The sequence below is a fragment of the Hyperoodon ampullatus genome (genome assembly GCF_949752795.1).
Source record: "Hyperoodon ampullatus genome assembly, chromosome: 1".
NCBI lineage: Eukaryota > Metazoa > Chordata > Mammalia > Artiodactyla > Ziphiidae > Hyperoodon > Hyperoodon ampullatus.
The window spans coordinates 154,531,937-154,556,937 of record NC_136914.1 but is presented as its reverse complement, the minus strand read 5'-3'; the positions used below and the strand labels follow the sequence as shown (position 1 = coordinate 154,556,937).

The 25,001-nt window shown below is 39.6% G+C and overlaps 2 protein-coding genes, 1 long non-coding RNA gene and 1 pseudogene across 4 annotated transcripts in view; 1 reads left to right on the top strand and 3 right to left on the bottom strand.

The window, feature by feature from the left end:
* Positions 1 to 25,001, bottom strand: part of ELOVL6 (ELOVL fatty acid elongase 6) — a gene marked incomplete at both ends in the record, with an annotated part of 140,146 nt that overhangs the window by 65,899 nt on the left and 49,246 nt on the right. The window lies entirely within an intron of this gene.
* LOC307061649 lies at positions 16,515 to 18,423 on the top strand. Its single transcript, XR_013811193.1, has 3 exons — positions 16,515 to 16,591; positions 16,830 to 16,901; positions 18,318 to 18,423. It is a non-coding gene; the product is annotated as an uncharacterized lncRNA (long non-coding RNA).
* On the bottom strand, positions 21,195 to 21,534 carry LOC307051825 (large ribosomal subunit protein eL34-like; annotated as a pseudogene). Its single transcript has one exon. The product of its transcript is annotated as a large ribosomal subunit protein eL34-like (transcript).
* On the bottom strand, positions 24,189 to 24,566 carry LOC307048237 (small ribosomal subunit protein eS26-like; the record flags this gene model as incomplete). Its single annotated transcript, XM_079697247.1, has 1 exon — positions 24,189 to 24,566. One exon carries the CDS (start codon positions 24,564 to 24,566, stop codon positions 24,219 to 24,221), a length of 348 nt encoding a protein of 115 aa, XP_079553373.1. The 3' UTR covers positions 24,189 to 24,218.

Sequence of the window (25,001 nt, the reverse complement as noted above, 5' to 3'; positions counted from 1 at the left end):
CTCCCTCCCTCCGCTCCTCCTTTCCTTCTTTCTTTTTCTTTCCTCCATCCCTCCCTCCCTCCCACCCTTCTTCTTTCCACTTTCTTTTTCTTTCCTTCCTCCCTCCCTCCCTCCTGTCTTTCTTTCTTTCTTTCCTTCCTCCCTCCCTCCCTCTCTTCTTCCATTCACTCTTCCTTTTGCTTTCATTCCTCCCTCCCTCCCTCCTTTCTTTCCTTTCTTTCCATCCTTCCTCCCTCCCTCCTTTCTTTCTTCCTTCCTTCCTTACTTCCCTTCTTCCTTTCTTTCAATCTCTCTTTCTTTCTTCTACTAATTATTTCTTTCTACTTTTTCTCACTGTTATTCTGAGCCGGGTGGATGAAAGGCTCTTGGTGCTGCAGCCAGGAGTTAGTGCTGTGCCTCTGAAGTGGGAGAGCCAACTTCAGGACACGGGTCCACAAGAGACCTCCCAGCTCCACATAATATCAAGCAGCGAAAACCTCCCAGGGATCTCCATCTCAACACCAGCACCCAGCTTCAGTCAACGACCAGCAAGCTACAGTGCTGGTCACCCTATGCCAAGCAACTAGCAAGGCAGGAACACAACCCCACCCATTAGCAGAGAGGATACCTAAAAACATAATAAGGCCACAGGCACCCCAAAACACACCACGAGACGTGGACCTGTCCACCAGAAAGACAAGATCGAGCTTCAACCACCAGAACACAGGCATTAGTCCCCCCCACCAGGAAGCCTACACAACCTACTGAAACAACCTTAGCCACGGGGGACAGACACCAAAAACAACGGGAACTACGAATCTGCAGCCTGCAAAAAGGAGACCCCAAACACAGTAACATAAGCAAAATGAGAAAGCAGAAAAACACACAGCAGGTGAAGGAGCAAGATAAAAACCTACCAGACCTAACAAATGAAGAGGTAATAGGCAGTCTACCTGAAAAAGAATTCAGAATAATGATAGTAAAGCTGATCCAAGATTCTATTTCCCAGATCCAAAATCTTGGAAATAGAATAGACAATATGCAAGAAACAGTTAACAAGGACCTAGAAGAACTAAAGATGAATCAAGCATCGATTAAAAACACAATAAATGAAATGAAAAATACTCTAGATGGGATCAATAGCAGAATAACTGAGGCAGAAGAACGGATAAGTGAGGTGGAAGATAAAATAGTGGAAATAACTGATGCAGAGAAAAATAAAGAAAAAAGAATGAAAAGAACAGAGGACAGTCTCAGAGACCTCTGGGACAACATTAAACGCACCAACATTCGAATTATAGGGGTTCCAGAAGAAGAAGAGAAAAAGAAAGGGACTGAGAAAATATTTGAAGAGATTATAGTTGAAAACTTCCCTAATATGGGAAAGGAAATAGTTAATCAAGTCCAGGAGGCACAGAGAGTCCCATACAGAATAAATCCAAGAAGAAATACGCCAAGACACATATTAATCAAACTGTCAAAAATTAAACACAAAGAAATCATATTAAAAGCAGCAAGGGAAAAACAACAAATAACACACAAGGGAATCCCCATCAGGTTAACAGCTGATCTCTCAGCAGAAACTCTACAAGCCAGAAGGGAGTGGCAGGACATAATTAAAGTGATGAAGGAGAGAAACCTGCAACCAAGATTACTCTACCCAGCAAGGATCTCATTCAGATTTGATGGAGAAATTAAAACGTTTACAGACAAGCAAAAGCTGAGAGAGTTCAGCACCACCAAACCAGCTTTACAACAAATGCTAAAGGAACTTCTCTAGGCAAGAAACACAACAGAAGGACTATACCTACAATAACGAACCCAAAGCCATTAAGGAAATGGGAATAGGAACATACATATCAATAATTACCTTAAATGTAAATGGACTAAATGCTCCCACCAAAAGACACAGAGTGGCTGAATGGATACAAAAACAAGACCCATATATATGCTGTCTACAAGAGACCCACTTCAGACCTAGAGACACATACAGATTGAAAGTAAGGGGATGGAAAAAGATATTCCATGCAAATGGAAATCAAAAGAAAGCTGGAGTAGCAATTCTCATATCAGACAAAATAGACTTTAAAATAAAGACTATTAGAAGAGACAAAGAAGGACACTACATAACGATAAAGGGATCGATCCAAGAAGAAGATATAACAATTGTAAATATTTATGCACCCAACATAGGAGCACCTCAATACATAAGGCAAATACTAACAGCCATAAAAGGGGAAATCGACAGTAACACAATCATAGTAGGGGACTTTAACACCCCACTTTCACCAATGGACAGATCATCCAAAATGAAAATAAATAAGGAAACACAAGCTTTAAATGATACATTAAACAAGATGGACTTAATTGATATTTATAGGACATTCCACCCAAAAACAACAGAATACACATTTTTCTCAAGTGCTCATGGAACATTCTCCAGGATAGATCATATCTTGGGTCACAAATCAAGCCTTGGTAAATTTAAGAAAATTGAAATTGTATCAAGTATCTTTTCCGACCACAATGCTATGAGACTAGACATCAATTACAGGAAAAGATCTGTAAAAAATACAAACACATGGAGGCTAAACAATACACTACTCAATAATGAAGTGATCACTGAAGAAATCAAAGAGGAAATTAAGAAATACTTAGAAACAAATGACAATGGAGACACGACGACCCAAAACCTATGGGACGCAGCAAAAGCAGTTCTAAGGGGGAAGTTTATAGCAATACAATCCCACCTTAAGAAACAGGAAACATTTCGAGTAAACAACCTGACCCTGCACCTAAAGCAATTAGAGAAAGAAGAACAAAAAACCCCCAAAGTTAGCAGAAGGAAAGAAATCATAAAGATCAGATCAGAAATAAATGAAAAAGAAATGAAGGAAACGATAGCAAAGATCAACCAAACTAAAAGCTGGTTCTTTGAGAAGATAAACAAAATTGACAAACCATTAGCCAGACTCATCAAGAAAAGAAGGGAGAAGACTCAAATCAGTAGAATTAGAAATGAAAAAGGAGAAGTAACAACTGACACTGCAGAAATACAAAAGATCATGAGAGATTACTATAAGCAACTCTATGCCAATAAAATGGACAACCTGGAAGAAATGGACAAATTCTTAGAAATGCACAACCTACCAAGACTGACTCAGGAAGAAATAGAAAATATGAATAGACCAATCACAAGCACTGAAATTGAAACTGTGATTAAAAATCTTCCATCAAACAAAAGCCCAGGACCAGATGGCTTCACAGGCGAATTCTATCAAACATTTAGAGAAGAGCTAACACCCATCCTTCTCAAACTCTTCCAAACAATATCAGAGGAAGGAACACTCCCAAACTCATTCTACGAGGCCACCATCACCTTGATACCAAAACCAGGCAAGGATGTCACAAAGAAAGAAAACTACAGGCCAATATCACTGATGAACATAGATGCAAAAATCCTCAACAAAATACTAGCAAACAGAATCCAACAGCACATTAAAAGGATCATACACCATGATCAAGTGGGGTTTATTCCAGGAATGCAAGGATTCTTCAATATACGCAAATCAATCAATGTGATACACCATATTAACAAGTTGAAGGAGAAAAACCATATGATCATCTCAATAGATGCAGAGAAAGCTTTCGACAAAATTCAACACCCATTTATGATAAAAACCCTGCAGAAAGTAGGCATAGAGGGAACTTTCCTCAACATAATAAAGGCCATATATGACAAACCCACAGCCAACATTGTCCTCAATGGTGAAAAACTGAAACCATTTCCACTAAGATCAGGAACAAGACAAGGCTGCCCACTCTCACCACTCTTATTCAACATAGTTTTGGAAGTTTTAGCCACAGCAATCAGAGAAGAAAAGGAAATAAAAGGAATCCAAATTGGAAAAGAAGAAGTAAAGCTGTCACTGTTTGCAGATGACATGATACTATACATAGAGAATCCTAAAGATGCTACCGAAAAACTACTAGAGCTAATCAATGAATTTGGTAAAGTAGCAGGATACAAAATTAATGCACAGAAATCTCTAGCATTCCTGTACACTAATGATGAAAAATCTGAAAATGAAATCAAGAAAACACTCCCATTTACCATTGCAACAAAAAGAATAAAATATCTAGGAATAAACCTACCTAAGGAGACAAAAGACCTGTATGCAGAAAATTATAAGACACTGATGAAAGAAATTAAAGATGATATAAATAGATGGAGAGATATACCATGCTCCTGGATTGGAAGAATCAATATTGTGAAAATGACTCTACTACCCAAAGCAATCTACAGATTCAATGCAATCCCTATCAAACTACCACTGGCATTTTTCACAGAAGTAGAACAAAAAATTTCAAAATTTGTTTGGAAAAACAAAAGACCCCGAATAGCCAAAGCAATCTTGAGAACGAAAAACGGAGCTGGAGGAATCAGGCTGCCTGACTTCAGACTATACTACAAAGCTACAGTAATTAAGACAGTGTGGTACTGGCATAAAAACAGAAAGATAGATCAGTGGATCAGGATAGAAATCCCAGAGATAAACCCACGCACATATGGCCAACTTATCTTTGATAAAGGAGGCAGGAATGTACAGTGGAGAAAGGACAGCCTTTTCAATAAGTGGTGCTGGGAAAACTGGACAGGGACATGTAAAAGTATGAGATTAGATCATTCCCTAACACCATACACAAAAATAAGCTCAAAATGGATTAAAGACCTAAATGTAAGGCCAGAAACTATCAAACTCTTAGAGGAAAACATAGGTAGAACACTCTATGACATAAATCACAGCAAGATCCTTTTGGACCCACCTCCTAGAGAAATGGAAATAAAAACAAAGATAAACAAATGGGACCTAATGAAACTTCAAAGCTTTTGCACAGCAAAGGAAACCATAAAAAAGACCAAAAGACAACCCTCAGAGTGGGAGAAAATATTTGCAAATGAAGCAACTGACAAAGGATTAATCTCCAAAATTTATAAACAGATCATGCAGCTCAATAGCAAAAAAACAAACAACCCAATCCAAAAATGGGCAGAAGACTTAAATAGGCATTTCTCCAAAGAAGATATACAGACTGCCAACAAACACATGAAAGAATGCTCAACATCATTAATCATTAGAGAAATGCAAATCAAAACTACAATGAGATATCATCTCACACCAGTCAGAATGGCCATCATCAAGAAATCTAGAAACAATAAATGCTGGAGAGGGTGTGGAGAAAAGGGAACACTCTTGCACTGCTGGTGGGAATGTGAATTGGTACAGCCACTATGGAGAACAGTATGGAGGTTCCTTAAAAAACTAAAAATAGAACTACCATATGACCCAGCAATCCCACTACTAGGCATATACCCTGAGAAAACCATAATTCAAAAAGAGACATGTACCAAAATGTTCATTGCAGCTCTATTCACAATAGCCCGGAGCTGGAAACAACCTAAGTGTCCATCATCGGATGAATGGATAAAGAAGATGTGGCACATATATACAATGGAATATTACTCAGCCATAAAAAGAAACGAAACTGAGCTATTTGTAATGAGGTGGATAGACCTAGAGTCTGTCATACAGAGTGAAGTAAGTCAGAAAGAGAAAGACAAATACCGTATGCTAACACATATATATGGAATTAAAAAAAAAAATATCATGAAGAACCTAGGGGTAAAACGGGAATAAAGACACAGACCTACTTGAGAATGGACTTGAGGATATGGGGAAGGGGAAGGGTAAGCTGTGACAAAGGGAAAGAGAGGCATGGACATATATACACTACCAAACGTAAGGTAGATAGATAGTGGGAAGCAGCCGCAGAGCACAGGGAGATCAGCTCGGTGCTTTGTGACCGCCTGGAGGGGTGGGATGGGGAGGGTGGGAGGGAGGGAGATGCATGAGGGAGGGGATGTGGGAACAGATGTATATGTATGACTGATTCACTTTGTTATAAAGCAGAAACTAATAAAAAAAAAAATGCTTAAGGAGAAGGGTGTGTATCTGACTCATGGTTTCTTTGAAGGCCGGAAGGTTAATGTGCCTTCCCATATTCCCAAGGGCATTCCCTTTGGCATTAAGAGGGACGGTGCCCTTGAGATTATTCACGGTGACATGCACACACTGTGTTAATAGATAGCCATCACTCTGTAAACCTCAGCCTTTGCTTTCACTACCGTCTTTTCTTATTTGTGAAGACCAACTTACTAAGCAACAACATTTGGGAGAAAGAATATTCTTTACTTAGCTATGTTTACACATAAAGGTCCCGCCTGCCCCACTCCCCATAAAAAAGTAAAAAAAAAAAAAAAAAGATTTGACAAGTGTTTATTCAAGATGTATGCTTCAGTCTAAAGCATTTTTGAGCCAATCTGAGAAATTCTAGATGCCTACATGCCACAACAACATTTAAAAGATTTACTAAGCATCCACAGTAGATCTCTAGTACATGAATTTACTGCTGCACAATAGACACAAAGTTAACACTGGCTTGGAGTGCACATTTGTGCACTGCTCCAGGACACTAAAATAGAATGCTTTTCAATTTGGTCAAAGTAATAATAACTTGTTTAACTGAGAACTTATTACATTCCAGGCACTGTTGTTAGTTTCAAGGACTTGTTATATACAATGTCTCATTTACATTTCAGAGAACCCCTGATCATGCCCATTTTGCAGACCAAGAAACTAAAGAACAAGGTTAAATAACTGTGCAGAACCCAGAGATTTTCAGTGACAGTGCTGGGACTTAAACCCAGGCAGCCAACTGTCAGCCCTGTGCCCTTAATCGCTACACTGGGTTCTTATCCGGAATGTTATACCTTCCCAGTTGGTTCCTTCAGCAATAGTGTATCATCACCTTTTCCAGCTCCCCATCATCTTTCTGACATTCACAAACATAAATAATCACTTACTGTTGAAATCTATTGATTCTTCAAGAAAGTATTCCTTTAAGTCATATTCATAAGGCTATTGATTTTAACAGAGAGAAATAAATTGAAGAAGATAAACTAAAAAACAGTGCCCTTGCTTAAGGGGTCAAAGTCTCTGGAGAATACATCTCAAAAAGCCACTGCATGCTAGAAGCTGACTCCTTTTCCAATCTGATGTTTGCCTACTTTTTTTGTATACTGACAGGCATATTCCCTGGGTCACTTAATGGCTGGGCATACTTTGGCATATTACACAATTTTCCATGTGATTTCTTTGCAGTCTTTGACATAGTACACAATTTTCTGCCTTTGTGTCTTCCTACTTAGACTGATTTACTGTGTCCTTCTAGCTGTACGAAAGGACTTGCCATATTCCTGTGCTTTCAGATCGTAGAATCTAGTATTGAAAAATTATTGAGGACACGTGTACAAGACTACATCTAAGAAAATGCAGACATTAAATCATACAAAGGTAAGTACTTTATATTTTCCAACTATCTTGTTTATTTAAACAGGAATGTCATTAATGTAGGTTATAGGCTCTAGAGAATTTTAACAGATTTAACCATTGTCTCCCAAACTATGTCTAAATGCTTTCACATGATTCAAATGATCTTACCTCTGACTACTCTGAAATCATGTCTTATAACTTCTCCTGGAACATCCTATGCTACAGCCATACCGTGATTTTCAAAAGACATCACACCCCTTGCCCACCTTGTGTTTCTTTACACACGCCATTCTCACAACTTTGAATGCCCTTCCAACCCATCCTTGTCATTTTGTTGAGCTTTGTGAAGATATTTCCCGACTGCTTCTAGGTCAACTGGATTAAACTTTCCTTCATCACCTCTGTGCTTTCTATACACCTTTTGCCTACATATTATAGCACTTAACTCTTTATATTTCACACATAAATTTACAGGTCTGTAATCCTGAAAGCTAGGAACTGTGTCTTACTCAGTTTTGTACACCCAAGGCCTTATGCTACAATGCTGGCCTAAAGTGGGCTCCTGACATATGAATGGATGAATAATATATTGGCTATTTTAAAGATGTTGCATTTTGGAAATTCTTTAAGGGAAAAATATATATATATATATATATTACTGGGAGACTAAAGAAGATAACCAATGCTGAAGTCATCTATGAATCTACGCTTCAAACTCACTTGACTCTAAATCTAAATGGTAAAAATTATATTTTATTATAGTTTTGTTTACCTCAAGAGCTGAAAGAATTCTACAAGTTAGTTTCAATTCTACTGTCTTTTTTAAACCTCTCTTCAGAAATATGGTTCTGTTTCTACTGAGGCAGGCTGCTCCGGGAGTAGTATACTGTATACCAGCTCAGAAATACTGGGGAAGCATCATCGAATTTCTTTAGTTCTTGCTGCCCCGAGACCCACATATTGCTTTCTCTATGTAATCGTCTGCATAAAATAAGCAAAGACAGAACAGACAGATACAAAGTGAGACTGGCACTGTGATAGCATCACTTTCCACCTGATGACTGTACTCTCACCTGCAATCAATAGAATCTTGTTATTTATCGATACATTTCCAGACCAACTCTGAAGGGCCAGGCTTAATCTGAAAGCAAAATAATGCCAACAACAGCATCATACTATTTTGATGATAAATAAATCATTAATTTTGATCAGGATTATTACATAAACCTAGAAAGCTCTAAGATACTATTTAATGCTATCAATTGGCAATGAGGGAAGTGATAATGCCTGATTCAGGTGAGGATGCAGAAACTCATCTGTTTTGCTGGCCAGAAGGTAAAGTAACATAGCTCTTGAAAAAACAATTTATCAAGAATTCTAAAAGATCCATAGCTTTTAATCCTGCAATTCTACTAGTCTGTTTGAGGCAAACAATCTTTAATACGGTAAAGGAAAGATAATCTCTACAGTGCAACAGTGAAAAAGTAACTAGATCTCTAAGAGTCAGGGATATGCTATGGTATGTCCACTCAAAATACTATTACACAAAAACAGTTACATAAATTTAGAGTTACATAAAGTGTATATGATTTTAATAACTATGGAAGATAAAAGCAGAATGTGGGGGCTTCCCTGGTGGTGCAATGGTTGAGAATCTGCCTGCTAATGCAGGGGACACGGGTTCGAGCCCTGGTCTGGGAAGATCCCACATGTCGCGGAGCAACTAGGCCCGTGAGCCACAACTACGGAGCCTGCGCGTCTGGAGCCTGTGCTCCACAACAAGAGAGGCCGCGATAGTGAAAGGCCCGCGAACCGCGATGAAGAGTGGCCCCTGCTTGCCACAACTAGAGAAAGCCCTCGCACAGAAACGAAGACCCAACACAGCCATAAATAAATAATAAATAAATAAATAAAAATTGCAACCTCCCTTTAAAAAAAAAGGAAGAGAGGGAATGAGATCTAATCCATAATCTTTAAAAAAAAAAAAGAAAGCAGAATGTGGTATAATTACATCTTGGAAGAAGAAATATCCCTCACCCCAATTTTACAGTGGTTATTACTGGGTGGCAGGATTATGCATGCTTTTCTTCTCTGACTTACTTTTATGTACTGAATACTTTTTTCTACTAGTTTAATAATGAAAGATGAAAATTTTATATAATAAAATTAAATGTTTAAAAATGTTTTAAATTTTAAAAGTACAAAATGCTAACCAACACACCAAGCATTTGGGTGGTGGTTGCATGAATATTATATAAAATTACACAAATTTTCTTCCATATACTTCTGCACATGTCTTATTGGAAGATACCAGAGTAGTCACCATCATATCTACTGGAGTCACAAAGACCTGGGTTTCAATCCTGGCTGTAAATCATCATATTGGCTCTGTGATCTTGAGTAAAATACTGTACATCTTATCTGCCTCAGTGTCCTCATCAAAAAAACTGGGAAAGTAACACTACCTTCTCAGGCTTGTTGTAAATCATCAAAATACTGTACCTGGCAGCATCTGACACACTGTTAAGTCCTCAATACATGGTACCTAATGCAATTGCTTATTATCGGGGGAAAAAAATAGATGTTATAAGAGACTCAAATGCCAAAAATCAGGCTGGTTGAGTCTCTATGGCCAAAAGCATTTCAAGTCCTGTTTAGTCATTTTAAAGGTATACACACCAGAACATCTGTGAATTTGATATTAGCCTTTTGTGAGTACTTTGAAAATAATAAATAAGCAAAACTGCACTATCCAAGTTTGTAATATACAAGAGCTTTTATGAAAACACATCATTTAGATATCTCAGCTTGAGTATGAAGAGCGGTAACATTGTGAAACAATGATCTGAACACTTTATTCTTATAAAAAGTCCTAGACAGGACACAGGACATAAGTTTCTTAGATGGCACATACAGATCATTCTTGAACTGAGCTGAAAAGTACTGGTCCACCTAAAAGTATGTTTAGAAATAATAACAATTAAAAACGGCTATAAATAAGCCTTCTAAATTAGGTATTTCTTTTTTTTTTTCTTTTTTTGGTGGAAAGGAAAGTTTGCTTTATTTCAGATGCCTGCAACTGGGGGGGGGGTGGCGTGGTAAATTAGGTATTTCTAAAAGAAAAATATGTTAAATGTTATGGAAGATATGCTTTTTTTTCCCTGACCTATTTATAGTAGGAAGAAAAAGCAGATCCTTTTATAGTCATTTAATTACTAGGCTACCAGTAAAGAAAAGAGTTGAATTTGACCATTTGGCTGATTTACACTGCAGTTAAAAGGCCCATGGAATGTTAGGATATTAATATTGTACAATGCTCATTCTTTGCACAACTTACAGTATTTTCACAATAAAAAATGTTGATTGCAGCAAGTCTGAGCTGAGATCAGTTGGCCATGCAGCCTCATGGGTGGATATAACAATGCTGTATTGTGAGGTTGCTTCTGCCTTGGTGGTGAGAGGTGAAAGCAAACCTGGCCATAAGGTAAAGTTCTGATCTAACCCAGATTGGTAAAACTGGCATCATTTCTTGGATGTCAGCAGACATTCAAAGGATAACCGCAGGATACAGATATGGCACAATCTGATTATTCCAAACCAGTTACTGGCCAAGAATCTTCTCTCAATTCTACACACCTGGCATTGGGTGAACCTGACTGATCATGAGCAAATATCTATCAGCTATTTGACCTTTGGTGCATCTTCTGCTTTGGATCAGCAACAGCTGGTGATCCTAGGTAATTGGTTTTCAACTTCTAGTCCTGCCTTTCACCCATAACTTCCCTTAGAGCTTTATACAAAAAGGGAGCACCTTGTAAAGCAATTATACTCCAATAAAGATGTAAAAAAAAAAAAGGGGAGCACCCAAGGGAGTCTACCGTAGGTCAAAAAGGACTGAAATTATGAAAGGGCTTTGAGAGGCTCCTTTTCTCATCAGTATCCTCCTCAGTTGGCTCCTACTGGCTGCCTGGGGCAGGGAAGTGAGCAGCTGGGCTAGAACTCCACTCATCAGAACAGTCAAGGGGCAGAGACTGGACTAGCAGTTCTCAGTACAAAGTAGCTCCAATAAGAAGATTTTTCATCTCAAGAGCAGCATGTGATGCCAAAATCTAATCCCTATTTTTATTATTATTATTTTTTTCTCTTGCGGTACACGGGACTCTCACTGTTGTGGCCTCTCCCGTTGCGGAGCACAGGCTCCGGATGCGCAGGCTCAGCGGCCATGGCTCACGGGCCCAGCTGCTCTGTGGCATGTGGGATCTTCCCGGACTGGGGCACGAACCCGTGTCCCCTGCATCGGCAGGCGGACTCTCAACCACTGTGCCACCAGGGAAGCCCTAATCTCTATTTTTAGAGTTAAATCTTTCTCCCACCTACAAACTCTTTGAATAGGTCCATTGTGAGGTCTATCAGTCTATAATATTCTCATTAAAGATGCGGCATGCATATGACCATGGGCAAAACAGCCTTGCCTGACTGTACATGGGTGGGCACTGAGATCAAGAATTCTTATCCGTAACTGCATATGACAAAGCAAAAAAGCAGAGGTTTTACCTAAATGACACCAAGATGATGACTCCTTTTTTTTTCTCATTAATTTGATGAATTTTAGGGGGGCAAATTGACTGAATCTAACAATTTATGTCATATATTCACTGAAATTTATATGGCATATGTTCACTGAAAACTTATCTTATGTCTGGTCTTAATAGCTTCTCCAAGGAAGAAAAGCTGTACATTTTGACAGTACAAATAACCTCACAGAAAAAGAAATTTTCCATATTCTTTTCCGAGTCCAGTTGGAACTCCTGATTATTCATTCAAGAAGTACTAATCAAGCACCTACCCTGTGCCAAGCACAGTTCTAGGCTCTGGGAATACATCAATGAACAAAACAAGACAAAAAAGCCTGCATTCATGGAGGTTACACATCTGGAGACAGACAATAAATAAGAAAATAAATAATAAGATATGTTATAAGATTATACATACGATGGAAAGAAGAGAAAGTAAAGCAGTGTGAGGGGAAAATAAGGTGGGAAGTGAGGGACAGACCACAATTTGAATAAGGTGGCCAGGGCAGATACAGTGAGAAGGTGAATTTGAGCAAAAGACTTATAGTAAGGGAGTGAACCCCTCTGGGAAAAGCTAGGCAGAGAAAAGGCAGAGAAAAATAACATAGGCAAGAAGTGTCTTCTGTGTTTACAATTACCAGGTTCTGCTAATTTTGCCTTTGGAAATTTCAGTATACTGAGATATCCTTTGAGCATGTATCTCTAAGTGTATATCTGAACAATAATTCTGCTTTTTTCAGTAAGTTTTCATCTATTGATAAATACAGCTATGTTTGCATACTCATAAATATCATTCAGGAAGAATGAGCATATAAGTATCTAGACTACAGTAAAGAAAGTTTATTAATTTGTATAAGCAAACATTTTATTTAGGGGGTAATTATAATTGTAAATCTGAGTTCCTAAGAAATCCCCAAACTTCTCAGTTTCTGATCTTTTGTGAATTAAGTTAGTCTGTAGACAAAGATTATGAGGTACCATGGTAGAATCTTAAATTAAGACAGATCTAAAGTAGCTTGACACTAGAGATGAATTTATTTAATCTTTCTCATAAAGAAGATGTGCAGTGTTCTTTCGGGATTTCCTCCTGCAAACCCAAACCTGAATATACAAAATCAAAAGCTGGTTCTTGGGCTTCCCTGGTGGCACAGTGGTTGAGAGTCCACCTGCCGATGCAGGAGACACGGGTTCGTGCCCCGGCCCGGGAAGATCCCACATGCTGCGGAGCGGCTGGGCCCGTGAGCCATGACCGTTGAGCCTGCGCATCCGGAGCCTGTGCTCCGCAACGGGAGAGGCCACAACGGTCAGAGGCCCGCGTACTGCACAAAAAAAAAAAAAAAAAAGCTGGTTCTTCAAAAAATTGCCAGGATTATTCCCAACTAGAGATAGAATTTGATTTTCTACAAGCACATTAATTCTGCTTCACTGGCAAACTGGTTTTAGGTCCAAGTGGCAAAAAAAGGGATAATAATTCCTGACAAGGAAATAAGCTTTCCGTTTTTTTCCTGAGTCAGCAGGGGGATGTAGGACACAAGTTACTTTTTAATGTGTGTTTCTATAAATATACATATAAGAAGCAAAGCCCAATGGTACTGTGGAAATCAAAACTTCAGAAAAAGAGGCAAATAAAATGAATAAAATATGACTTTAAAACTAAAAAAGGAACTAAGTGAATTTCTTTTAAAATACACTGTAGCAACTATCTATTTCCATTAAAAAAAAAATTAGGCCTTTTATTCCAGAGTTTAAGTGAGTTACAGTTAGGTTTTAAATTTTCGACCAAGTAATAATGCTATATACACTATAACCTAATCCCAACTTTAGGAAGTTATCATAACACTCCAAAGATAAGGTATAGCCATTTCTTTAAAGGCCAAAAACTTACAATTTACTTTTTAAAACACTCTGTATTTCCCTAGTTCATCCTTTCTAATGTCGCAAAAGATATCTTCACATCCTTACAGAACTCAGATCTCTCTCTGCCTGTGAAATGAAAGGCCAAAACTATATTAATATATATAAAGAAGGGGGTGGATAAGTTAATTTTCTTTATTTACTCTTTATTAAAAAGTTACATTGAGATGGTTGATTTACAGGTAAGTTTTATGTTCCACTTGTGTCTATGCAACACATATTTTAAAAGAGGATATATTTATTACTTTTTTACTTAAAAAATAAAAACAATATAAGTTTTAATTTGAGTGAGAAAAGAGAGCTAGAGATTGGGAGTGATAATTAGAGATTGAGAAAAACCTGCTAAAGTGAAAGACATAAACAAAAAATGTCAGATCCTAGTCTGAGTTGGGAGGGAGGGAAGCTTGCAATTTCCAGTAATGGCAAACCAGTAACTCAGTGTTGCCCCTTTGGTGGCTTGGGAAGCCTCTGGAAGAAGTGTTTCTATGGAAGGTGGTGGGTGATTAGATGCCAATTTTCTCCCACCTTCTAACTTGACCCCTGATAATCTGGAAAGAGTTTAAGCAGACTTGGAGGTTCTAGTCTAACATCTATATGCATGTGTACATTTTCTGACTAAGCGCTTACACCTAGCAAATCTTCAGTGTTTCTCAATATGGTCCAATGACTACGTGCATCAGAATTGCTTGGGGTGCTTCTTATGGCTGCAGATTCCCGCCTCCCTAATCTTCTGAATCTAGAAGAGTCTTGTGGTCTGAATGTCTGTGTTCGCTTTACAATTCACGTTGAAATCCTAACCTCTATTGTGGTATGATAGGAAGTGGGGTCTGCGGGAGGTGATTAGGTCATGAGGGCAGAGATCTCCTGAATGGAATTAGTGCCCTTATAAAAGAAAGCTCCGTGCGAGGTTAAAGAGAACACGATCGTCTAGGGAGCAGGCCCTTTCCTGACACTGAATCTGCCGGTGTCTTGATCTTGGACTTTCCAGACTCCAGAATTGTGAGGAAACGCTGTTACTTAAGCGACTCAGTCTGTGGTATTTTGTTATAGAAGGCTGAACAGACTAAGAACAAAAAGTAACCCTAAAAGTCTGCACTTCAATACGACTCTTATAAGACTTTTAGACTTGAGCTTGATCTACGTCAAGATCATCATGATTATTGAGCTCCCTGTCTTCAGCCACCACCATCCCTCCGGGTTCTTTGATTTCCTACCTCAAAGATAACATAACTGTAAGGCACATCAAAATCAATTATATCCTACAATCAAATAAAAAACTTCTGGCTGATATCATATTTACAAAAAAATATATCAGTGCATTACAACTAGCAAAGACTTTGACAAGAGAGGAAAACTGAAAGAAAGGAAGAGTGGTAGGCAATCTCTTGAACTCTGCATTAAGAACAGAGACAGGACATTGCACTGTAGCTGCTCTAGGACTCTGAGGATGAGAAGGTAAGCCTACATCTCACTAAGCTTCTCAAGATTCTCATTTATGTGAGCATTTAACAAACATATTAATCTAAAATTCTTTGCCCTTTAACCAGAAAACTGAAACCTAGGAACTTTTGTTCATAAGTAATAAGCTACTTCAGTTGAAAGATATACTTTTCCAGGAATTGCTTGGAGGATGATAGTTTAGTCTAATAACAGAGATCAAAGATATTTATTTACCTCCTAATTAATAAAAATTTACAAGTATTTTGGCTTACGGTGCCAAATTTTGCTGAATTTGTACTGCTAAGAGTTTATCTGGGCTAAGAGTAAGGAGAGTTCTGATTCATTCTTTCATATTGCAACTCAACAAATATTTATTAAGCACTGACTATGCGCAAGGCATTGAGGAGAGTTAACAAAATAGAGACACTGCCTGGTTCCTTGGAGACTTTAAAGTCTTTGGGGGGTAATAGACAAGTGTATGGGAAAATGGAGGAATAAGATAATAAGGAAACACTCTAATAATAGTACAGATGCACCCTCACCCAGATTTAGACAAGATGAGTAAGTGGGAATAGCATGGGCAGAGACCGAAGCAAGAGAGAGAGAGCACATTCAAATAACTATAAGGAATTTAGTGTGCTTGACCTTCAGATCCCAAGAGTAGGTTTTGAGAGTTTTGAGCTGATGGTCCAAGATAGGTGGAAGCAAGATTATGAGGGCTCTTATAGACTATGTTAAGACATTTCTTTTTAATCCTAAGAGCAATAGGAAGCCACTGAAGCATTTAAATGAATGAAGTCAACATGCTTTTGCTTGTGATATATAGAGGTTGCTCACTGATAAGATCAAAGCAGGAGCTTGAGTGAGTAGCACAGGTTTTAGATAAGGGCAGGGCCTGGAGCTGAAGACAAGGCAGGCGTGTGCAATGTGGATACAGGAAGTCCCCAGTCTGAACATTCTTAGTTGGGGAGTCATTTCATAGGAACTGATTGCATGGTCTAATGTTCAATGTATGGGTGTATGAGGTTAGTCAGGTGATTTCTGCAAATTACTTTCACTCTACCCATCTGTGAGTATAGGGAATGCAGCAAAGTGTAATATTTCCTCATGGTTTAGGTGTTTATTGTGATCTTAGCTATAAAATTATGCTCTCTCCTGTGTCAACCAGCGGCGTGCAATAATGTCAGTTTCAGGACTAAGAAAACATTCACCCATTTTCCCAACCAACAGGGTAGAACTTGTAAAGTTCTAAGTTCCCGTGGAACACACTTATGAAGATCCAGTAAGTATGTGAGTGATTACCAAGACTTTACGTTATGAATTTTATATTCATGCCTCAAAGGTAAAATAAACCTTTTTAAAGTACAGGTTTATCTTGCTCTATACAACAGATTTACTCCCAGAAAATTGTGTATAAATTGTTTAAAGTGTATTTTGAGAAAGTTTGGGGAGCATCCCTACTGAAGAGAAATTTAATGATTACTTGTAAAGATCAAATCTTGTTATTGTATTGTATATATTTTCTCAGGTGAGACACATCTAGACTGGATTGCTTTCACTTCTAGCCACATGAGAGGAATGTCCCCAGAGTCATCACCTGGTAAGTCCCCGAGTCTCTCAAGAGATGGCACAACACCAGGGCAAACATTATAGTAAGCGATGTGCTCCATAGATGTCCTTTGGTTGGAACCCTAGTTTCAATGGACTGGACCCTTAGGGAAGCTGTCTGAGGATGGCGGTATGACTGAACTGCCAATCACAATGCCCTTCTCCCTGGCTCCCTTCCAGCAATTGGTCTAGGGGTAGTCATGTGATAGAGTTCTGGCAATGATGCATAAGCAGAAGTGGCCAGATGGGACTTCTGGGGAAGCTTGCTTGATTTAGCTGACACACCCTTTGGAGTTTTGCTCCTTTGCACTTCTCTTTCCTGCCTTGTCACAGACTGGATGCCTGGTGGCACCCATCTTATAGCCATGAGAGAGAAAGCCAGAGGGACAGAAAGATGAAATGAGCTTGGTTTCCAGATGGCATCACTGGGCTGCTTCATCAACTCTAGATTGCATGCTCTGGACTTTTGTTGAATGAAACAAGGAAATCTCCATACTTAATTAAGTTTCTATTTATTAATTTTTCTGTTAGTTCGCAACATACTCTTAATGAATATTCTGAATTTCTATTCAAACTTCTCTGAATACAACGTACCAAGTTCTTTGCTACTGAAATATATGGCATGCTGCAGCGATTTAATAATGTGGGTGACAACAAGCAAGCCATTACCTCTAAAATGTAAATGTTTATATAGTGACATTTGTAGAGGCTCCTTCTATAAAAGATGCTAGGCTACCTGATCTATTGTGTTGTTACCAAAAAACAGCACGAAAACAAAACCCAAAAACTCTCTACATCCTGCCTAGGCATTTTGGCCACAATTACTCTCACTTAGTTAAGCTTGATTGGTCAAGTATTAAAAATGACTGAGCCCTGAATGCTAAAGCAGGAGCAACACACTGGCCCAAGGGACTAACTGTCCAGAAAAACAAAAGGATAAAATGCTTTGTGGACAATTTTGGGCAAATTAAAGTTACACAATAATAAGCACTGCACAAACCGGACAAAAGCATCAGCCACCTGGAACTGGATAGTTCTCTTTAAGCAAACATGTGGGCTAAAGTTCACAACAGCTATACTTATTCAAAGGTGCAACCTGTCTGGCAGGCTCCAGGATTTTCAGGCTAGTTTATATGCACACGAATATAAATCCTTGCAGGATATCAAAGAGAGCAAAGTTACATTTGTGCACGAGTGTGTATTTATATTGGCACTTAAATGCATATAAACATCGGTAAGTACATATTTCTATTCAAGGGGTAGTTGGTGAGTTTAAAGATCACTAGAGACTTCTCACTCCCACTCGTATATAGAAGTTCTGGCTGCACTGTTTTTTACTTTCTTCGTATATAAATAATCTTCTATAGTTGAGGAAGTCTCCTGAGCAATAATTTTATATTATGTGTAGGGGCTACATCTTGGACATTGAACTGAAAATGATGAAACACATAAAATATCTGCCACAATGATTTTCAAATTCCTGTAAGCCATCTGGAGCTATGCCCAGTGATTTGAATTTGCACAGAGAAAAACTGAGTTCCAGAGAGGTGAGGCCAAGTGCTCACCGAAAGAACAAGAAGAGTCATCAGGGCTGCTTAAATCTAGTTGTGTGGATTATTTAATTTGAACTGTTCAAATTGTTTATTAAAGTGTTTAGAATTGGCCACAGGACTTCCAAATCCCCAGTTCATTTTATGACATAGAGGCAAACTTTTCTCCAGGAAATTAAATGGTCTTCTATAAACAGGAGGAGTTTTGATAGAAGTATCAGCAACAAATCCAAGTTACTGCAGTGTATGTGAATTCAAAGATAAGCTCAAAGGCTCCAGCTGATTTGTTTACTTAAACATATTGGTTGAATACGTATACTCATAAAAATTACCTGGGGAGTCTGTTTAAAAACACCCAGAAATTCTGATTTTCTAGGTCCTGTTGGGGAGGGGAGGGCCTAAGAACATGAGTGTTGACAATGGCTAAATGATTCTGACACAGGAAGGCCTGCGGGTCCCACTTTGAAAAACACTGGTCTATGCTGTTCTAGATGCCAGAGACACATATCTCAGACTGCTCAGTCTAGTGAGAGAGACAAGGAAACAATTTTACAATGCCTTCCAAACATTCAGAGGGATGTGAAGAGGAGAGAAGAAGGCATAAAAAAGGAGGGCAGAAGTGAAACTAAACTCTCTTGCAGAACAAACCAGTTTCAAAGAGCAGAACAGCTAAAGAACAGGAGAAAAAGTGCTCGGGCAGGAAGCCCGGTGGGGACAAGCATTCAGTGGGGCATGTTGGAAACTGAACAAGGAGTTTGGACCAACCAGGGCACCAGAGGAGTAGGGAATGAGGTTGGAGGGTTAGGAGGTAGCATCCTGAATGACTTTTCTACCTACATGCGACTAGTTTGAACTTTTGATCCTGAAGGCACAGGGGGCCACTGAGGGTTGAAACAGGAGGGGCAGAGTTAGATAAAATTTTTAGAAAGCCCTCCCAGCCATGGTCACATGGAGGACACCTGGGGGAATGTAAGCTGATGGGCAGAGATGCCAGGTAACTGCAATTCTCGTCATGAGAAGAAGCCAGGACTGGTGAAGACGGATAGGCGAACGCCATTTGGAAGATGGTAACCCATCAGAGTAATCATTCCCTACGTGAATTGAAATGAATTCAGCAGAGAAGGTAGAACAGACAGGTCTTAGCAACTAATTTAATGTGGTGAGAAAGGCAAAAGGGAGAGTAGGTGGTGGTTCTCAGGTTTCTGGTTTGTCTGACCTGGTAGCTGGTGTTAGCTTTGTGGGTGGGGAGTAAAGAAGTGGTGTTCTGGTATTTACTAATAGTTAATAAGAATGTGTGACTTACTGGTAGAGATTGAAAGAGACACATAGGGGCTTCCCTGGTGGTGCAGTGGTTGAGAATCCACCTGTCAGTGCAGGGGACACGGGTTCGGGCCCTGGTCCGGGAAGATCCCACATGCCATGGAGCAACTGAGCCTGTGCTCCACAACTACTGAGCCTGAGCTCTGGAGCCCACGAGCCACAACTACTGAGCCCACATGCCACAACTACTGAGCCTGCGCTCTAGAGCCCACGAGCCACAACTACTGAAGCCTGTGTGCCTAGAGCCTGTGCTCTGCAACAAGAGAAGCCACCACAGTGAGAGGCCCGAGCACCACAACGAAGAATAGCCCCTGCTCCCGCAACTAGAGAAAGCCCTCGCAGCAACATAGGTGCAGCAACAAAGACCCAACGCAGCCAACAATAAATAAATAAATAAATTTTTTAGAAAAAGAAAGAAAGAAACGCATAGGGCGTGGGACTTAGAAATGTTGGGCTGGGCTGGTATCCAAAGATATCTATTTGGAAGTCATCCACATTTGCATGGTGATGGCTGAAGTCACGAACCTGGATGAGGTCATCCAGGGGGAATATTCTGAGGATCAGGGTAGAACCTAACTGGGAGGGAGGTATCACCATTTAAGGGGGAGGTGAAAAACAAGCAGGAAAGAATAAGAAGAGACAACCAAAAGGTAAGAGGAAAACCAAGGAGCGTCATGGAAAAAAGGTCAAAGCAAAGAGAGGGTCGAGTGTCACTAAGCAATCAAGTCAGATAAGTGCTGATAAAGAGTGTTCCATTGTGACCTGAAGTGGCCTTTGGGCTGCCTCCTCTGTACATGATTCATTCATTTCTTCAAATATTTACTGAGGTCCCCTGGGTGCCAGGTTGTGTACAGATAAACCTCAAGGACAGCCTCATCCTACTTTGAAAGCATAGCAAAAGCATTTCCATTTCCTTACAAATGTTACACTCTTTTAGATGTGAACAAGAATTGAATTTGTATGCAAAGCACTGGGTGATATCGCACTTGGGCAAACAGCGAAAGGAGGTGGGGTGAGATGCTTTAGGAAAATGGGGCTTAGAGGATCACAGGAGTCTGAGATGAGAGTGGGGACGGGAAGAAAAGGTGTGGCAGCATCACCTCCTCATCCTCTGACCTTTTATTTTGTTTAACCCTTGACTTAACTCCAATGTCTGCCTGGAGAGCAAAGTCCTATGCTGAAGAGAAGCAGTTATTTCCCAATATACTCTTTTGGTATTGAAAGAAGAAAATTAAGATAAGAAAGAGTTAAACTCACCAAATTAAACTAAAATGTTTCTGAGCTCTGACTACACTTTTGAAACCTCCTCTTATAGTTATTTAGCATAGTTACTTTCTTTCTTTTTCTTTTTTTTTTTAATAGAGCAAGTCTTATAGGGTTTTTTTTCTTATTACTCAAAAAAGCTTTTTTTTTGTTTAAGCTTTCTGACTCTGCGCTTGTACCTTTCACACTTTGACCAGGATTTTCTGCTCCTCATTAAGGAAAGTGAGCTTGATCCTGTCACAGACCCATTTAGCACACATGGACCCACCACAGGCCCTGCTGACATGTTTTTTCACTTTAGGTAACCTCCTAAGAACTTTAGGTCTCACAGCATGAACTTCTCAGCACACATCACATACAGATTTTGGTGCTTTTCCCATCCTTCTTGGTATAAAAGCAAGTAGTTCTACTACCAGGGGTTCAAGACAGCCTATTTTTGTTAGAGGCTGTATTGCATGATAGCCTACAATGGTGTGTCAAACTCAGGACCATGTTGAACGCCTCTAAACAGCATTCCTGGAAGGGCTTCCATTTCTTAGAATTACTCTGAAAATTTAACATCTAAACCTCCAAAACAAGTTATTAGGAAGCTTGTTTTTATACTTTTAGAAACTTAGAACTGATACTATCCATACTTTAGCAGAGTAAAGCCTATGATTATTTCAGTTATCCATTCACTTGTTCAAGAAATACTGACTGAGTTCTTGCTAAAGATTCTAAGTGTCAAAAAAGATGAAGGCCTTGAGCTCATGAAGCCTACATTCCAGAGGCAGACAGAAACTAACTGGAGGCTCTATAGCATATCCACAGTCATAGTGATATGTTTTCAGGTGCAAAATTAAAGCACAGCAAGTGGGCCAGGAGTGACAGGACTCCATCAGCTATGGTGGGCAGGGAAGACCTCTTATGTATTGAATAGAAATATATGAAAATAAAATAAATATTTGAAACAATTAGAATATATTTGACTGCACAATTGATATCTGGTTCTGATCCCCACAATATATTCCTTCCTTCAGGACTCCATCACTGAGATCTACCAATTGTGAAACCCCATTTTAAGCACAGTGGGGAACAGAAGCATTACACCCCTTCCTGTCCTCAGAGTCTACTAACTAGTAGTGACTATTACACATGAAAGAACATGGTCAGTCATAATAAAGCCTTAAAAAGAATTGTGCTAAGAATTGTGCTGATGGAGGGATTACAAGGCTGTAAGAGAACATGACTTCTGGTAGGACTTAACACCATGGAAGGATAGGGAACAGGGGAGTCTAGGAATGTGACATTCCAGAATGAAGGAACAGTGTGAAACATGGGCTAGACCATGTTTATCCAGAGAGTGAGGATTATTCCAGTTTGGTAAATGTGTTCGACATTTGAAAGTGATGATGAAACCAAGCAGGACCCCATGGGGCCCTCCTGGGCACAAAAGCCTTTCCAGGTCCCCCATTTCTTATTTGCAGGATAAAGGCTTCAGCCTCCTAGACCTTCCCTAAGTTCCAAAGGGCAGAGCAAATGGCTACCAGTCAGGGAAATACGGAATGCAGAAACAAAGGAGGAACAGTCAAGAAACTACAGTGCAACAATTAAAGCAGGATACTGGTTCTACCTCAAGGGATATACATAACAATATCTTTGAGTTCTTCTGCAGGAACTAAGGCCTCGCCTCAGGTGGAAGACAGTAATTTCAGGCCAAGCATAAGACTCCTAGACCACCCCCGTTACCTCGCCATCAGCCAATTATTAGAAAGTCACATACCCCGCATCCCTCCCCTCAAATTTTGCCTATAAAAACTCTTCTCCCCAAAACATCAGGGAATTCAGATTTTTTTAGCACAAGCCACCTGTTCTCCTTGCTTGGCCCTGCAATAAACCTTTCTCTTTTCCAAACTGCAGTGTTTGGGTTCGTTTGGCCTTACCGTGCATCAGGCACACAAACCTGTGTTCGGTAACAGTGATGTGGGAAATAAGGCAGTAGAGGAAGTCTGGGGACAGAACTGAGCAGGGCCTTGAATTCCAGGCTAAACATGTAAGGTCTTCCCTTTTTTTTTTGTACTCATGAATAGACCAGGAAAATAGAACCCAGGACACTCCTTTATTATGTGGATATACAACTGGGTGAAAATGAGATAATCACCTTAAGGCTCTCAAGGAAGTCACTGAGAATAATCTGAGGATATCAAACGAATGAGATGTTTGAACTTGACCAGAGTCCAGGTTACTTAGGATTCTTCAGGCACTGTGCTAAAAACTTGATGCAGATCTCTCCTTCAATATTCACACCAGATACACTAGGTGTGTGTGCCACCCCTACCGACAGGTGAGGAAGCTCAGCAAGGTGAAACAACTAACTTGCCCAAGGTTGCATGACTAGTAAGCAGTGGTGTGTTCTGGGATCAAATTGGCCTCACTCCAAAGCCAAGGTCAACATCATGGAGGCCAAAAATTGTAACCGAATTAGCAAATCTGAGGAGTCAGAAACACATGTAATGAAGCTCAATATAAGCACAGTTTAGGGTAGCAGGGTAGTAGCCCAGGGAAAAAGGGAAGGCACTAAAAATTAAAAATTTAAAAATGGATAAACTCAGCAGCAGATAAAGCCTTTATTGGAAAAGAAGCCAACCAGTGGAGGGGCCGCAGTAGAGCACTCTCTTCTCTTCCTGCCCCTTCCCTTCCTCTCCCTCCTCTTCTTGTAATTCACCTCAGTCAAGGTCACCTGGAAGAACCCTAAAGTAATCCTCCTATCCTCAGCACAGGTCTGATCCCCACCAGGCACCAGAGACAATTTAATGTTTCGAGAAGATCCTCAAAGATGAGCAAAAGGTCAACATATTAGATCTGTTTAGAATTATCAAAGGAACCAGGAAGAGAGAAAGCTGACCATAATTTGGAGTGAGCTTTTCAAAGAATTAACCTCTACCTTCATTAATACCCCAAGAAGAACTTCAAGTAGATGTAACTCAGTAAGCCTAGTTGAAAAATGAATTTTTCTTCTAAACTTGAATACGGGGCTAGGATATTAATCAATATATATTGATTAATGATAATATGTATGATTAAATCTGGGTTCATATGAAAGATATTTATAGTGGGTTTCTTTTTTTTAAGTATAATTGCCACTTTATTGTCTTTCCAGGGAACAGTATTTCTTTAGTCTTTAAGGACTTAGCTCCTTACATGGGCTTTGGTGGAGGTTGTGGGGCAGCACCAGCAGGTCTAAATTGGGGTGGAGGTGTTCGGTCCTTCGGGGCTTCCCGAGAATGATTCCTGGCTACCTTGCTGTGAATGGCACAACTGACGCAATAATGCAGTTTCACGTACAGCTTGGGAAGCACATAGGCATTGAAAACACTCGCTTCGGAAATGTCCCTGACGGCTGCGGCCTCTACAATGTTACGAATGACAAACTTCTTAATGGTCTTATCCTTGGGCACGCATCTGGCACAGTTGGTACAGTGAATAGGCTGCACATGGCTGCGGCCCTTTTTGGCACGACCATTATACCTTCTTTTCTTGGTCATCTTGGAAGAGGAGGCGAAAGAGGCTATAGTGAGTTTCTTAAAGCAGTGATCACGGAGACTGCACATTCACAGACTGAGATGTACCCATTCAGAAAATTTAGCTCAACATATTGTCTCATAGGATTCTAGATATTTGAAATTCTAAGTGTTATTTTGGTCTCAATTTTCTATATAAGTATCTCAAATTCCCATTTCACTTTTTGACAGGTCATGAATGCCCTCAGATGTTTCCTCTGGAGCTAGGAATCCTGCATTAGGAATAGACACATAACTATAATACCTTGAGTTTCATATTTAAGTTCAATCGACTGTAAAGTTAAAGGCTGTGCTGATAGTTCTGGGTAGAATTCCCACAACAATAGGTTTGTCTTTAATAAAATGTTTGCTTTATACTGAATGCCTTATTGAAGACATTAGGAATGTGCAAGTGAAATA